General features: G+C 29.5%; 2 protein-coding genes across 2 annotated transcripts in view; one reads left to right on the forward strand and one right to left on the reverse strand.

Moving 5' to 3' along the window:
* Nucleotides 1–1,384: 1,384 nt before the first annotated feature.
* On the reverse strand, nt 1,385–2,034 carry LOC107446686 (CXXC motif containing zinc binding protein). The gene has a single exon (XM_016061398.3). The coding sequence runs from the start codon at nt 1,917–1,919 to the stop codon at nt 1,437–1,439; it is 483 nt and encodes a 160-aa protein (XP_015916884.1). The 5' UTR covers nt 1,920–2,034; the 3' UTR covers nt 1,385–1,436.
* A 5,566-nt stretch (nt 2,035–7,600) lies between these two features.
* The window catches only part of LOC107446703 (macrophage mannose receptor 1), a gene marked incomplete at its 3' end in the record, with an annotated part of 40,669 nt that continues 32,575 nt past the window's right edge, over nt 7,601–15,694 (forward strand). Inside the window, 5 exon segments of the mRNA XM_043048114.2 lie at nt 7,601–7,755; nt 9,629–9,799; nt 10,927–11,030; nt 12,550–12,636; nt 14,928–15,043. Coding sequence (XP_042904048.2) covers nt 7,710–7,755; nt 9,629–9,799; nt 10,927–11,030; nt 12,550–12,636; nt 14,928–15,043 — 524 coding nt within the window.

Below are 15,694 nucleotides of genomic sequence, written 5' to 3' on the forward strand. Positions count from 1 at the left end.
AATTTTTTAAGTTAAGTTTTATTACTTTCAATGAATCAATTTTCTTTTTTTTTTGGTTTTTCAAAATTTTTAATAATTTTACCCTTCTAATATCTAAATTAAAAAGATATGCATTAGAAAAATAAATATTAAGAGTTTACTAATAATTTTTTCAATTAACTGCATAAAATATATTTTCTCCTACAGATTCAGTTTTCTTTTTGCGTAAACATACATTTTTAAAAAGCTTAATTTTAAAAAAGAGATTTAAATTTCCACAAAATTTAAAAATCTCAGTAAATGTATCAGCACAAGGTATGCATCTATATTATTTAACTGTAAACAACAAAATATAAAAATATACTTAAAGATAACTGCAATAATTCTTAGCAAGCTAAATATCTTAGTAGCCAAATTATAACATTAAAATTTTGTTGAATTAAAGACAGTGATCTTCCAAAGCGATTTCAGAAGGCTACCTGCCCTGCCAGCCTTTTGAAGTGACCTCTTGGCTGCATCCTATCCATATAAATAATACTACCAAAAAAAGCCAACATCATTTAAAAACACTGCCTTTTCATTCATTTTCCAATAAAAAGAATAATAATTCACCATTTAAGTAATAATTTTAGACTGATAAAATTATCTGCATTTATAGGTTTAATTAGGATTACTATTACAAATATTTATTTTGCCAGAATTATTTTCTACCAACTGGTTAATTTTCTATAAGTTTCTCTTTTTTTTTTGAGGGAGGTATAATAATGACATTTTTAAGTGATTTTAAAATAATTTTTTAAATAGATTTTTTTTTTTAAAAAAAGGGCATCTTTAAATTTTTATTTTCTTATAATTTTCAGTTTAAATTATAAAAAAAGATTTCAATCTGTTTATCAATAATCATTTCTTTTTTAGAAAAAAATTGTGCACAGTGATAGTTTTTAAACATGTCTTTAATAAATTTTTCATAAGCTACAAATTTTCTCTTATTTTGATAATGAGAGAAAATTATTTTTTGAAATACACACATAAAATAGTATAACAGGGTAATTTAAAAATTGTTGAGGATCAAATTCAGATTACATATTATTACACATTTTGAAAATTTTTTACGGGGTTAATTGAGAGCCCTTTCAAAACTCAAAGCGATGATACTAGTAGCGATGATAGCTGCCGTAGCGATGATACTAGTTATAAGTATACAAAAGTATCCCCTTTTAGACAATAATATGTGTATGGTTTTAGGGATATATTCTTTATCTCTAAGAAAATAAAAGTATTCTCTCTTCTCTTTAAAGTATCTTAATCTTTTCTCTTTAAAGTACGCTAACTTTTAAATATTAACTTAAAATATTAAGAAACTTGCAATTTCAAAGAATGTAGGAAAAATAAACAACAAACAATATATTGCTTGAGCGATTTATTTTGAATTTTTATAACATGGCACTTAGATTCGCTTACACTTTTACAAATTTATGTTCCACCTCAGCAATGGATACAGAGAGATTTGCTTTTTCATCATAATCAACCCATTCTTTCTCTTCTAAATTAATGTCATCAAATAATGCATTGGAATTTTCTCCAATCGCTTGAAAACCAACTCTTGGAGAGAAATCTGTAGGCTCTAATCCTCGACAATCAAAAACAACTATAGTTTTAAATGATTCGGAATCATCAATTGTGTACTTCTTAATTGTATCCAGTAGAATTTCAACTGAATTTTCCCGTGCACAAAGTTTACATTTACTCACAAAATTGGCTTCTCCACGACCTCCTTTTAACGGGAATTTTTCAGTAAGAGCTACATACTGCCACTTTTCCGGCTCTTCCCCACAGTTAAGACATTTCAGTTTCAAATACCAGCGAAAATCTTCACCAAAAGCTTGAAGATCGGTTACGTTTTCTAATACGGCTTTGAATTGAAGTCCAATCTTGCCCATTTCAAGTCAACAATTCTCTGTGGGCGAGTTTCTTAGAACAATCGGTGATTTCAATTCACATTAATGTTTGTTTATGTTTTATCTTCGTTGCTTATTTGATTAACAACGTTTCTGCCTGCTTAATTTTGCAGCAGTTAAGATCAGTTAGGAAAAGAGAAAAAATAAAATTCTTTTATTAAAGGATCATTCTCGCTATATGTTCAAAAAAGTGTACGCGAATTCAGAATTGCATCAATAACATTTGCCTGCTATCGCATATGTGAATTGTCAGCAGTGTGAATGCTGCTTAAAGTAAAATATACGTGCATGCGCGAATTGCAATTGCGTTAGATTGAATGCAGTGAAACTTCACACTGCATCCGATTGCCTTAGATGACGTCTGAGTATTTAGAAACTATGTAAGACGAAGTTCGCTTATTCATTACTCGCATTGACGTGGGTCACATATGTGAATCACATGCAACGAGAATGCTGCTTAAGTAGTAATTTATTGCATGAGGGCCAATCTCCCCAAATGCGGTAACTGCACTTCTGAGATAGAATGAGATCCTGATTGCTAAAAACTTTTTCTTAAGAAACGCTCATAAATCAGGATTTTCATTTCGTTCTGTGAACTTCATTCAGTAAGATGCCTTTATCATCAGCAGCATTTATGAGCAGCTCAAAGGGCCAATCTCAATGTCTGCAGTTCACATACTTCCTTTCACCGTTGAGGGAACATAAGAATCGGATTTTTGAAGTATATTTTCATGCGGAACGCTTACCAATTAGGTGCACTATTTCTCTCAACATCGGTCAACGGAGCGGCAATCGCATGTAGTTGGAATGCTCTTTTAGGATGCGAGAAAATTACGTACGCGAGATTGGAAATTTGAGCACGAACTTAATAGGAAAAAGTTTACTAGGAAAATACGTATTATTAATCAGGTTCTTATTCGCTTTACCAAATTCACAAACATGAAATTTTTTCATGAAGTGCGAATGGCTTCATACACGTAGTTTTTAAACATTCGCATGTGCGTTGAAAAGAGCTCACGCTATTGTCATTGGCGCATGCATGAGCAGTTCTTATCTGAAGTTATTAAATACTTGCATAAGCATTCTTGTTGCTGTTATAGTTTATTTACTTCGCACTAGAGCTGCACAATGGGCTATTGGCGGCAGTCTGGGAAACATCTCTGAGAATGTTCCGAAGATCACAATTTTGATCCTCTGCACAATTTTGATCCAATCACAATTTTGATCCTCTGCAGAGGGGATTGCACCCCCGCTTCGGTAGCCCGACGACTTGCACGCGAAGCCGAGCACTTTACGGTAGAACAGTTTAACGAGGACTAATATAGCACACTGACAGTAGCCAGTGACCGTAGACTTTGGTGATCTGCTGGGAACCATGTTTTAACGATCAGTCCACTGCGGGACCATAAGCATTCTATTATATTACCTTGTCATGCTACATTTTAAGATCTTATTTGAATCGGTGCCTAAACTTATTAACAGTTTTACGATTGGTATTTCCTGATGTAAATAGCGTTTATATGCTACTACAAATTACAGTAAAAGAGATACAGTTAAAGGATTCAGAACTTAACGATCAGCTAACTGTCATATTAGTTTAAAATTTTCATATTAATTGGAAATGTAATTTTTAAAGAATAATTACCAAGCAATGGCAGTATGATTAAACCATGATATCTCTTTATCAGGTCATCTAGGGGAAAAGAAGAAAAACAGAGAATTAAAAAATCTGTTTCGTTCACCTACAATAAAAACTGATGTAGAAAGCTATTGCAATAGCTGTAAAAAATGTCACAAAAAACTAACTGCAATATATTGAGATCGTGTACCTATGCAGGCTATTGTTCGTCTTGAAAACCCCTTGAAACTTATGGAGTGTCGATTGCATTGAACCTCTGATGCTAAAATCCAAAAGAGGTCACTCCTATCTTATTTATGCCTTTCACTTTTGCTCAAAATTTGCCATTGCAATTCTTGTCAAAAACATTAAAGCAAAAACAACGAGTGAAGTTCGAATGAAAATATTTACTCAAACAGGGTTTCCAGAAACCATTTGTTCAAATCAGGGGACAAATTTTACTGCTGAGTTAACAGAATCGTTTGTAAACACTTTGGGAATGTCTCTAAAGTTTGGTACTCCAGGACATCTTGGGAGCCGTGGAACGCTGGAACAGGACTCTAAAAGACATGTTAGATAAGAACTTTCAAGAAAATGGCAGGGATAGGGACCTACATCTCCAACATTTGATGTTCGCCTACCGACAAGTGCCATATAGTATCACTGGTGTTTCACTATATCAACTAGTGTATGCAAGATTACCCAATGGTCCCTTGAAAGTTATGAAGGATGTTTAGACGGGAGAAGAAGAAATTCCTACTAGCGTTTTAAAATCTGTTTGAAGAATACCTTGCAAGTTTAGCAGAAATGCATTTTTTTTCTCTGCAATTTGGTCTTTAAAATTTTCATAAGTTGTTTGATAAAAAAATGAAATAGTTTAGAACACATTCTAATGAAACATGAGAAAAAAACTTACGTTATATTTAAATTAGTTTGTAAAAAATGATATTACGTATGAAATAGATTTTAACGGTAATAATTGTAGGGATATTAAAAAGATCTCTCAAAATTTACGTAAATATTTGTGCTTGAAGCGAATCAGAATATACACTTCGAGCTCAAAACATGCTAACGTTGTTTGTTGCAATGAAACAAAACTCTCTCTAATTAGTATAATTATCTATCTATCTATCTATCTATCTATCTATATATATTTAAAAATATGNTATTTTCAAACTTTTTTTGAACACAAAGAATACAAAGAATATGAAAAAGAATTTCAATTTGTTTTAAGTGTTTTTATCATGATTTTTTTAATTTGCAAGACTTTGAAAATTAAAATTACGAAGATGCATAAAAAATGTCCAAGGAGTACAATGCAATAAAAAAGAGAAAAGAATTCGGCTCTTAGTTCCAGAAATATCAACTGTTAAATTTGAATTTGTTGAATCGGACACAAATACAGAGTTGTAATTTGACATGCATAAAGGTTTATTTTAAATTTTGAATTCAATGAGATTTTTATTTAAAAAAATTTCTGTTTGTTTTAAAGTTATTTCAATATTAAGAGTTTTCTCACGACTTTTTTTAAACTTTTTTTTTTTTTTGAAAAAAGTGTCTGTTTGCTTCTTATTGAAAAAAAGCTTACTTATCTCTCTCCTGATTTTCAATTATAAGCTCACTCAACAAAAAAGTAAGTAAATAAAATAAAATAAAAAAAAATAAGTGGGTGAGACGTTAGATGTTACCGGAAATAAATCTTAACATTTCTAGTGAAATTTTTAAAAATGAGAAAGTCTCAAGAATGATAAAAACCGTTTCTAATCTGAACTGTTAAGTATTTGTTTTTTCAAGTACAGTTGAATGTTTCTGTAAATCCAAATATTCGTTCATTTTGTTGGGCTTAACATATTCACAAAATATTTTTCCACAAAACTATATCTATTATATTTTGTAAGCAAATTATCGTTCAAAAAAAATATATATATATATATAAAAAAAAAAAAAACGATATTGACTTTCAAGAATAATAAAAAAACAGAAATTATCGAAAAGCAATCCCGAGAGTTGGTGAGTGGAGCCACCTAGTAAACTAAAATGATACTAAAAAACTTTTGACACAGTAGTAGTATAAAGTGTTCATAAATAAACATAACAATAAAAAATATATTGTGCATAAGCTAAAATAGCTGCTAACTACGATTATAATAAAAAATATATATTATTTAAATTATGTTTCATTGAAAAATTGTTTCACTGTTCTTAAATTTTGTTTCATTGAGTTCGACAATTTAACAACCTTTAAAAAAAACTCTAACTGGTTTTTCAAATAGTCTTTGCATAAAAAAGATTATCATACAATTATTTCATTAAATTATATATAAACTATTGAAAATTTTCGATCTTTTTATGGTTTTTAAATTAAAAAATAGCTGTTGGGAGTATTAGGGTTTAAAAAAGTAGTAACTTTAAAAAAAATTATTTACAGGAAAATTACTTGGTACGTACGAAGTTTGGGAAAATTTCCCCCGACGCTACGGTAAACGAAATAAAAACCTAAACTATGCCTACAGTAAATGAAATTTTAACGAGCATGATGGGTGGTAGAATTTTCTCGAAATTAGATCTTATTGAAGTTTATTTTCAGCTTCCGGTAGATGAAAATTCGTCAAAATCATGGACTTTAAATACGCATAAAGGGTAAAGGCAAAAGGCTTTCCGTACGACATTTCTGTCGCTGTTTTTTGGAAACAGATGGAAGAAACGTTATCATCAAATTGATAGTGTTTTGTCATACTTTGATGACATTTTCACTAAGGGAAAAGATATTGAAGACTATAATGTAAGAATGGTTATAAAACGAATGCTAGATTCCGGTGTTCAGATGTGGCGAGAAAAATGTCAGTTTGCAATTTCTGAAGTCGATTTAGTGGGGTTCCGAGTTGATAAAAATGACATTCAACCAAGTTTCACTAAAGTAAAAGTAATTCATGAAGCACCCAGCCCTAGAAATAAAACCGAGTTGTTAATCATTTTTACATATTCTGAATTTCTACTGCTTTTTTTTTTAAAATCTTTTCCTCTAAAAGGAAGATCCGAAGTTTTTTCTCCATAACACTAATTACTTCGGAATGATGTGGTTTGGCATTGGTCAAACAAATATGAAAAAAGCTTATAAAGCGGCTAAAGATTTACTGAAAAAAAAATGTAATTTTAGCTCGTTTTGATGAAAAACTTCTCGTTATTTTAACTTGTGATGCATCGTCTTATAGTGTAGGTGCAGTTTTAAGCCATATTTTACCAAGGAATCTCAAATAGCCCATCGTTCCGTAAAATATCGAAAGTTTATTTATATATTTTACTGTCATAGTTTATTACTATTTCCTTTAAAGACTTTAAATTTTTAACTTAAGCTGATATTTCAATTTTCTAAAGCTCTACGTAGGAAAAGTTCTTTACTAAGTGATTTTTTAATTAGAATCAGATTTTGATAACATCAATATTTATTTGAAATAAAATTTCTATTTTTATTATATAAAATATTTACTATAACAATACTTTTTCCCCGCAATAGCGAAATGAACGAAATCAAGTTTTTAAACACTAAAATTTTGACGTCTAGTAAATTTTCTATCGATTCTACTTCAGTTCTAAACGAACTTATGTTCAGTATGCTATTTTTAACATTAGTGCAATCATCCTTTATCACAAAAAATTATTTTTTTGCAGTTTGTCGGTTTTAAGTTATGCTATTCCTGTAGGTGAGATTTTTAAAATTAACTCTGTATTTCAAGCCCTAAATAAATTTGTATTCTAAACGTTCGTCAGCGGTTGAAAAAGGTTTTGTTATATAAGTTTTAGGTTCTATGGGCCAAAAATAATTTTTAATATAAAGAGTTTATTTTGAAAAATATAATTCATGGTATTGTATTCTAAGACTTTCACATCTAAAAACGCAGCAAACTAACTGAAAGTTAGTGAAACTAACTTATAGTCGTTATTATTTATTTTCATTCTTGATATATCAGAAGTTTTGTGGATTGTCCGATATGTGGGAGGGGGATAGATTAATCAGCAATGAATCCGTTTCCTTCCAAGCAGGAAACGACTTCCGAATTTATGCACTTGCATCATTTTAATCTCTATTTGATTTCTGTAAATTGCTGTTGCCATACGTCTTAGGGAAGAGGGCAGCTATCACATAAAGAAACACAATGAGATGGCAGACGATCCTTCACTTTATTTCATTTTGCAGTGCAGGTAAAGAATCTTACAAACTAAGTCTGTTATTGACTGATCTGCTTCAAAATTTAAAATGAAGTTATTAATTTTTTCTCATGTGGTATCTTGAAAAGCCTTCGTTTAATGCATAATAAACTTTTTTATTTTCAAACTTTTTTTGAACTCATAGAGAATACTGCTTCAAAGCTTTAATAAAAGTTCAACCCTTGTTTTAAAGTAATATATTATATGAGGAATGCATTAAAAATGTGATACTGCTTTCCAATCTTTTGAATTTGCTTTAAATCAATTCTATTGTCATAATTGCAACTCTGCAACCACCATGGTCATCGGTGGCGAATTGTTTTTTTTATTTCAATAAATGTAAAAAATATAACAATAAATAAACACTGTGATTGAGTACTTACTATTAAAATCCAAGTTTAAAAAATTGAAAAAATTTTATACAAACGCACAAAAATTCACTTAATAATTATAAATTTATAGCAAAAGCTGATATTTATAAATAAACATTGCTTTTATTATTCCAAATTCTTTTCACAAATAATATTTCCCATTGTTTTGACTACATTTTGAGGTATGTAGTTTTTTCCCATCCACAATAATTGCTCGTAAGTAAAATTACAGACAAAAAAAATTTGTGCTTCAATAATCTTCAAATGCTTTACGTAATTATAAATCAGAGTGACTTACTGTAAATTTTATTAGTTTAGTATTTTTGAAAGAGAAAATTTTCTTTTTACGTCATACGGCACAAATAACTGCCCCACCTTTCCAAATTTCTAGTATTTCTCATTAAGCGTTTCAAAATTGACGAACACAAAGAGGTTTTAATAAAAGAACGCACACAAAGAATTAACATATTTTCAACTTCTCATACTTAAAATTTGTGTTGATACCTTAAAATTGAAGCTAATCAGCTAAATGGTATGTAAGTATTCTATCTGTGCTATCTAATGCTACATTGAAAAAGAAATTATAAAAGCATTAGTGATGGGTTTTGTAAAAATTGCTCTAGTAAGAAAAAAAAATGCCTGGCAAGAATCAGTAAAGTTTTTTAATTTTCTAATTTAACAAATTTTGATGAATTTTGAAAGAAAAAGTTTTCGAAGTTTCTAGCAAAGTGGCTCTTTGCATTTGTTAGTTAAATCAAGGAAATAATATCAGATACTTCTTAAATTAAGCGCATTTAACTTTTTCAGAGCTGCTATTTATTGAAATTATTTTGCCATTAAATTACATTTTAAACCAAGGAAAGGCAAAATCAAAGATTTTCTTTCAGAAATAACAAGCTATTTCCCCTTACTCACGAATTACTAATGACTGCATGAATGTTAACTTGTGAATTACTCAAGTACAGTGTGCAAAATAAAATACGAAGGTTCCTGACTAACTAATCGTAATTTCGCGCAATAATATCCAATCTTAAAGGTTTGAGAATTTTTCAGATATGCTAACTAATTAGTGCAGACGATATTTTAAGTTATGAAACCAAACACCATAACGTATAGTGCGCAAAGAATGATCGGATCTTCACTTTCTAGGACTCAATCTTTAAATGTGTAATCTCAAATATGTTAAATAATTAGTACAGACTTAAATTACGAAACCATGCACGAAAGCGTTCTTTCTCTGAATAAACTTACCTTTTTTCCTATGGTTATTATTTAAGTTTATATGTTGTGTAAGATAATCTTGAAAGGTGACCTAGCTGGTCAAAATCGGATCGTACTAGTAAAATTACCAATCGAGACTATAAGTTTTTGGAAGTAGTTAATAAAGCACAGATTAGTTTTATTAATTATGATTTTTTAAACTTCATTGTCATACTTTATTCTTCTGAGAAATTTTTTTATTGGCATTTTAATTTTTGTTTAATATGTTTATTTAGTGATATGCTGCAATCCTGGCTGGTTTCCATATGGTCAAAAATGTTATAGAGGTATTCAGTTTGATTATGATGTTAGATTAGCACGAAGATATTGCCAAATATTCGGGGGAGATTTAGCTGTTATAAGCGATAATGCTTCTTTACAGAATATGGCTTCGATCTTGTTTGAAAGTAAGTTCGTTTTGAATTTAATAAAATTCAAAAATTTGAGTATTGAATTTCAAGAAGAATTTTTGTAGCATTTATATTTTTCCAGAAAATTTAGTTGCTACTTAATTCCTCTTGCAATCCGATTTTTCAAACATTTGAAAAACAATCAACTGTATTTGAAAAAAATATTAATCAAAGGAATATAGATTTTGCAACTGAATGAGAGAAAATAAATGAAAAGTCATAAGTTTATTATCACAACAGCTCAAGCAAGAAATGATTTTTATGTCTTCTGATTGAAGTTTTTTTAAAATTTTTTTTATTTAAATGTAAATGTTAATTTATATATCTGGGAAGAATATGTAATCTCTCTTTCGTTTTTGTTACTTTGGAAAATCACTTAAGCCCGAATTTATGAAATACAGATTTTGTGAGAGGTAAATAAATTTTCCTTCAACAATACATAAATAGTAGTCAAAGCAAAAATTTGAGAAAAAAATATGGAAAAAAGCACTTAAAATAGCTATAATTTTCGAAAAATTGGGAATTTCTTAAAAAACGCTCGTTAAGTTCATTGCAGCACTTTGAATTTCAACACTTTTGTTGCATACTTGTGGGCTATAGAGCGGCAACTATAGAGGTATAAATAAGACAAGACTGAATGGTATAAAAATTATATTGGCACATAAGTAAAAAGTAATCAAAATAAATAAGTCTCGAATCAGAAAAAGAGAGAAATTAAACTTAAATATAAACCTTATAACAAAGCTATTTGACTGTTTTGTTTGAATATGGTAAAATAACAATTAAATGGATGCTATTTAACCATTTTTCTGAGAAATTTAACAATGAAATGACTTTTTATTTTCCGTTAAAGTAAATGGAAACAATGAATACACTTAGATTTAACAGAGAGATTTTGCATAGAGTTTGTTTTCCGTTAACCATAACGCTTAACAGCAATTTGTTGAGAAATTTTCGAGAATGCGCCCTAAAGCTCAAGCAGCGTTAACGTTAAAGTTAGGGTTAACCGCACCGTTTTGCAAAATTTATCCATTAATATAATCAAATAAAAAATATATCGTTAACTTTCTGTCTTTTTGTGTTCTATAATGCATTTATGAGACTTTCAATTTCCTCTTTTCTAGATTCAAATGAGATATCTTATTGGGTTCACGAAAATTCCTCCCTTGGTGAAACCGTATCATCTACTTATTGCAGTTACATTTACGCAGATGAAGCATCATCGGTGGTAAGATTCTGCTATTATTTTTTTTAGCCTATGAAATGTTTATCTTATCTGATTTTGTTATAGCAGCGAGTTTCAAAATAGAGAATAATATTCGAGATACTGTTTTATTGTTTAAAAATTTGGAGCATAAATTGTTATTCAAATGTAGAATAAAGTAAGTTACAGCAACAATTTCAAAATGACAAAAAGACAAAGAAAGCTAGTACTGTCGGTTACACAATAAGCGAAATATCTCTCAAGCACACGTTACTTACTTTGTGATGGTAATCTTTTTCATTTGTGTTTGGTTTTTTTGTTGTTGTTTTAATTCCGCTATCAATATCTTGTCATTTTAACGATGACAAATTGGCAAAATAGGGAAAATTGAAAGGTGAAACAACAGTTTTCGTTGAAGATTTTTTTTCTATAGTAGCTGAATTTATAGCTTCGTTAGGCTTCGACAAAATGACAAAAAGACAAGGAAAGCTAGTAGTGTCGGAAACACAATAAGCGAAATATCTCTCAAACACACATTACTTACTTTGTGTTGGTAATCTTTTTCAGCTGTGTTCGATTTTTTATTGTTGTTTTTATTCCGCTGTCAATATCTTGTCATTTTAACGATGACAAATTGGCAAAATAGTGAAAATTGGAAAGTGAAATAGCAGTATTCGTTGAAGATTTTTTTCTATGGTAGCTGAATTTATAGTTCAATGAGGTTTCGCCTTGTTCCCAGGATACAATAACGCTAACTACTTATCAACTAATCCAGTTCATTAAATATTAAAATAAAATTTTCTTTTGAGTTCGTTAGAAAAAATTTCTGCTTTGAATAACTTCTAAGTATGTATTAAGAAAACTAATGTATTATCAAAAATTAACTACTTATTAGGCAGATACAAGTTAAAATATCTTGATAAAAGTGCGAAGTCAAGCTATTGTAATTTTCGAAGTCTAATTATTTCATGAAATATATTATTTGATAATATTTTTGAGTGCAATTACTACTTTGAATTTCCGAAATTCATTATAGTTGTAGAAAAATGATAATATTTATTTAATTTTGAGATTATGACGAGTTAAAATACATTAATCTTGATACCACGGTAAGTCTGCGAAACAATATCTGTTTCGTTACTTTTCGGAGATTTTGGCTCTTAACTAATCAAAAAATGTTATCCGTATGTCTTTAACGAAAGTTAAATATTGAAATCTATTTAAAGGTGGGTTGAGAACTTTTTTGCCGCTTTGTTATATTTGTAGCAATTTATTGCAAAAATATGATTCATCCCTTTTCCTTATTTTTTAACAATTGCACTTAAAAGAAAAATAGATTAATTTCAGGATAATATTTCAGTTAAGTCTGGAAATTTTTTTTTTCTTTTTTTTTAAAAAAAAAAAAAAAAAGAGCTTTAACCGAATTATTCAGTTTATTCAAAACCGTCACTTATTTATATAAAACATTTTAAACTGGGAATTCTGATAAATTTTCGACAATTTTAATTGTTATTTTCTATTAGTTTAAAACAATTTATTTCAGAAACTGGGTACTGATGGTAACTGCGACAATGGGAAACAGTTTGTCTGCGAAGTGGCTAAAACAGACAGCGACTACATTTGTCCAACGGTAAGGAACTAATTCGCAATAAGAATGTAGCAAAATATAATCAGGGTGTTTCGTAAAGACCGTTCCTAACATATATTTTTAAAGACCTTGAAAAATTTAGATTAAAATTGACCAAATGAGATCGGAAGAACGAGTCACAAATTAATATTTGAGTCTCCAATTAATAAAACACTTTCAAGCTCTGATCTACTACTAGTGAGGTCATTAAGAGTAAAAAAGGCAGTAATTAATTAAGCGAAAACCGATTCATCTTAAATTGAAGCTTTAAGGCAGCTCTTGAGAATGCATTCCTACACCACCAAACAAATAATGATTTTATTGACTCCTTGCTTTCATTTACCTCAATAATGGTTAGTAGAAGTTTAAAAATCTTTTCTTTCTTGTTACATAAATATTAATTTGCAACCTCTTATGTGCATAGTTCTTTACTTCATTTTTTTTTACGAGGAATTTGTAAGGAACTAATATTTTATTCTTACAAAGATCCTTTTTGATTACAGAAATCCTGCATATCAATTTTATATGCATGTTTTTATGCATTTCACTTAACTACGATAGAGCTTTATTTGAAATAGAAAAGCAATAGAATTTCTTTCTTATCTTTCTTAAATTAATTAATTTTCATTTCTTTATGTAACTATGGCATAATATAACTTTTAATTTTCATTTCTTTCTTCTTTTTTATTTTTTTCTTACTTTTTTCTTTTATTCTTTTTCTTTCTTTTTTTTATTTTGATATTCACGAAATTTTAAGAATTTGGATCATTATAAAAAAGTTTAAAATTATTTCACCTCTTTAGAGAGGGTAAAATAAGAAAGTAATTTCCACATTTGTTGACAATGCTTATGATATTTTCCTGCCGATGAATTAATTATTTTTAGTGTTTTGTTAGTTTTTCAAAGTCCTTGTATAAATACATACCAAATTTTGATTGCATGATATTATGACTCATCGTAGATGGCACTGAGATTTTACGTATAATCCTTGACCCAAACTTTTTAGGTTATTTTATTTCATTTTTTATATATTGTAAAAGGCTCTTTATTGCGGCAATAACCCGCAATATGTTGAATAAATTTTCCAACTTAAATTTCTAAACAATTTTTATGTTTTGTGACAACCAAAATATACTTGGTTAAAATTGCCAGATAATTTCTAAAAATTTAAAAATTTTAAAAAGTTGCACTGTATTATTTAACCTCAACAAGTTGGCGCATGGTAGAAAAGCTTGGTGGGAGAGTTCACTTTTTCAAAGGAGGTGAAAATTAAAGCGCGCAAAATGTGGCACATTTCTTTTGGCGAGTGAATGAGAGAATCGGCGAAACAAATATGCAAAAGCATCAATAATAAGAAACTGTAGAAAATGTTCATATGTGATTAAAAATTTCATTTGGAATGTGAAAAGACGGCGAAAAAACATCAAATATGACATTTATACACATTTTCTTCCGATTTTCCACTTCGTTTTCGCTTCGGCTATCCCAGCCTTCTTCCCCTGAATCTCTGAAATAAACTCTACCGGTATGCTTAACTTTCACTTTGTACACGCTAACTCATGATGGCAAACCTATACTTAAACATTTGACAAAATTATGAATAAATTGAATACCTGTTTTTACGACCATTGTCAAAAATGAAATTTAAAAAAAAGCATAAATATTAGAAATTGCAAATTATAAGTGAAGAGGAAACAAATTTGCTATAATCAATGAAAAAAATGCTGAAAGAAACGCATTTAACACCAGTTTAAATGACTAGTAAACTTGGAGAAGTTTCTAACAATCATCTTTGTGCATATCTTTATTTCTTCAGTCAATCAAACGGGTTTTAGCATTTTAGCTCCTCTTTCCTCAGCTAGGATTTACAGATTTCGATTTTTCTGAGCTTAAATATTAATTTGTAACACTTAATGTTCCTACTTTTTTTACTTCATTTGACATTTCACAAGTATTCAAAAAATATTTATGAACCATGTTTATTACGAAAACACCCTGAGTATTAAAATAATTAAAAAGTAGGAAATAATTTTGTAGACCAATCAATTTCTTTCTGCTTCTCATGACCTATTAAAGTAACGCTCTACGGTGTTCATGAACTTAATAACATCAAAGAAAATATAGCAAGGAAATCAATTAAAATTCCTCTCCGCTGCCAGATGCGTTTTATAAAATTTTCCCCTTTTATAAAAAATTATTTTATGACATTTTCTTTAAACACCTTAGAGCGTTCTATAATAAAAAAGAGTATTATTTTTTTACATTCCTGAAATAAAGAAAAATTGTTATTATAGAGTTGGAGCTATTATGGTAATATCTGTTATAAAACATTCAAGAATTTAGCAACGTACGAACAGGCTGTATCTTACTGTTCTCTTCAGCGAGCACAACTAACTGTGTTGGATAATATGTAAGTATAATCATGTAAGTAGCATATGTAAGTTCAGTGCAAATAGCATTTATCAATATTTAGCAAATCGTTTTTTTTTTTTTTTCGTTTCTATTCAAAATGTCTTGCAAAACCAAAGTTTTTCCTCAGAGATTATTTAGGGAAACTGTAAGCGTAGGTCCTTTTAACCCTAAGTAACTCAACTTTAATCAGTATCACTTCTGTTATTCGACTCATAGATTATAATAAAAAAAACGCTCTTATTTTTCTTTTTGTTTATATTATGTCAAACAAATTAAAATTCCCTGGGAAAAATATTCGGGCTACAATGATTCAGTGGTTAGTACATTAAGTTGTCGTCGTGTACTAGGGTTTTTTCTTCATCGAATACTTTACTTCTTAAGGGAAATTATTTTAGTTATTTATTGAAATATAGAAAAGTTTGCAATTTTTGAAAATGTTTAAGTGTTAGGGTGAGCGTTGGTGGCTCAGGGGATAGAGCGTTCGTCTTCCAATGAGGTGACTCAGGTTCGAATCCTAGCGGCGGCGGGTTGGCACAAAGTCTACTCCCGGATCACACTGACCATGGTGCTGATGTAAAATACCCTCAGTGGTAGACGGATCATGGATTAGAATTGCCTTGCCTTCGGGTTAACCGTAGATGATTTCCGT

Source organism: Parasteatoda tepidariorum, chromosome 7 (genome assembly GCF_043381705.1).
Source record: "Parasteatoda tepidariorum isolate YZ-2023 chromosome 7, CAS_Ptep_4.0, whole genome shotgun sequence".
Taxonomy (NCBI): Eukaryota; Metazoa; Arthropoda; class Arachnida; order Araneae; family Theridiidae; genus Parasteatoda; species Parasteatoda tepidariorum.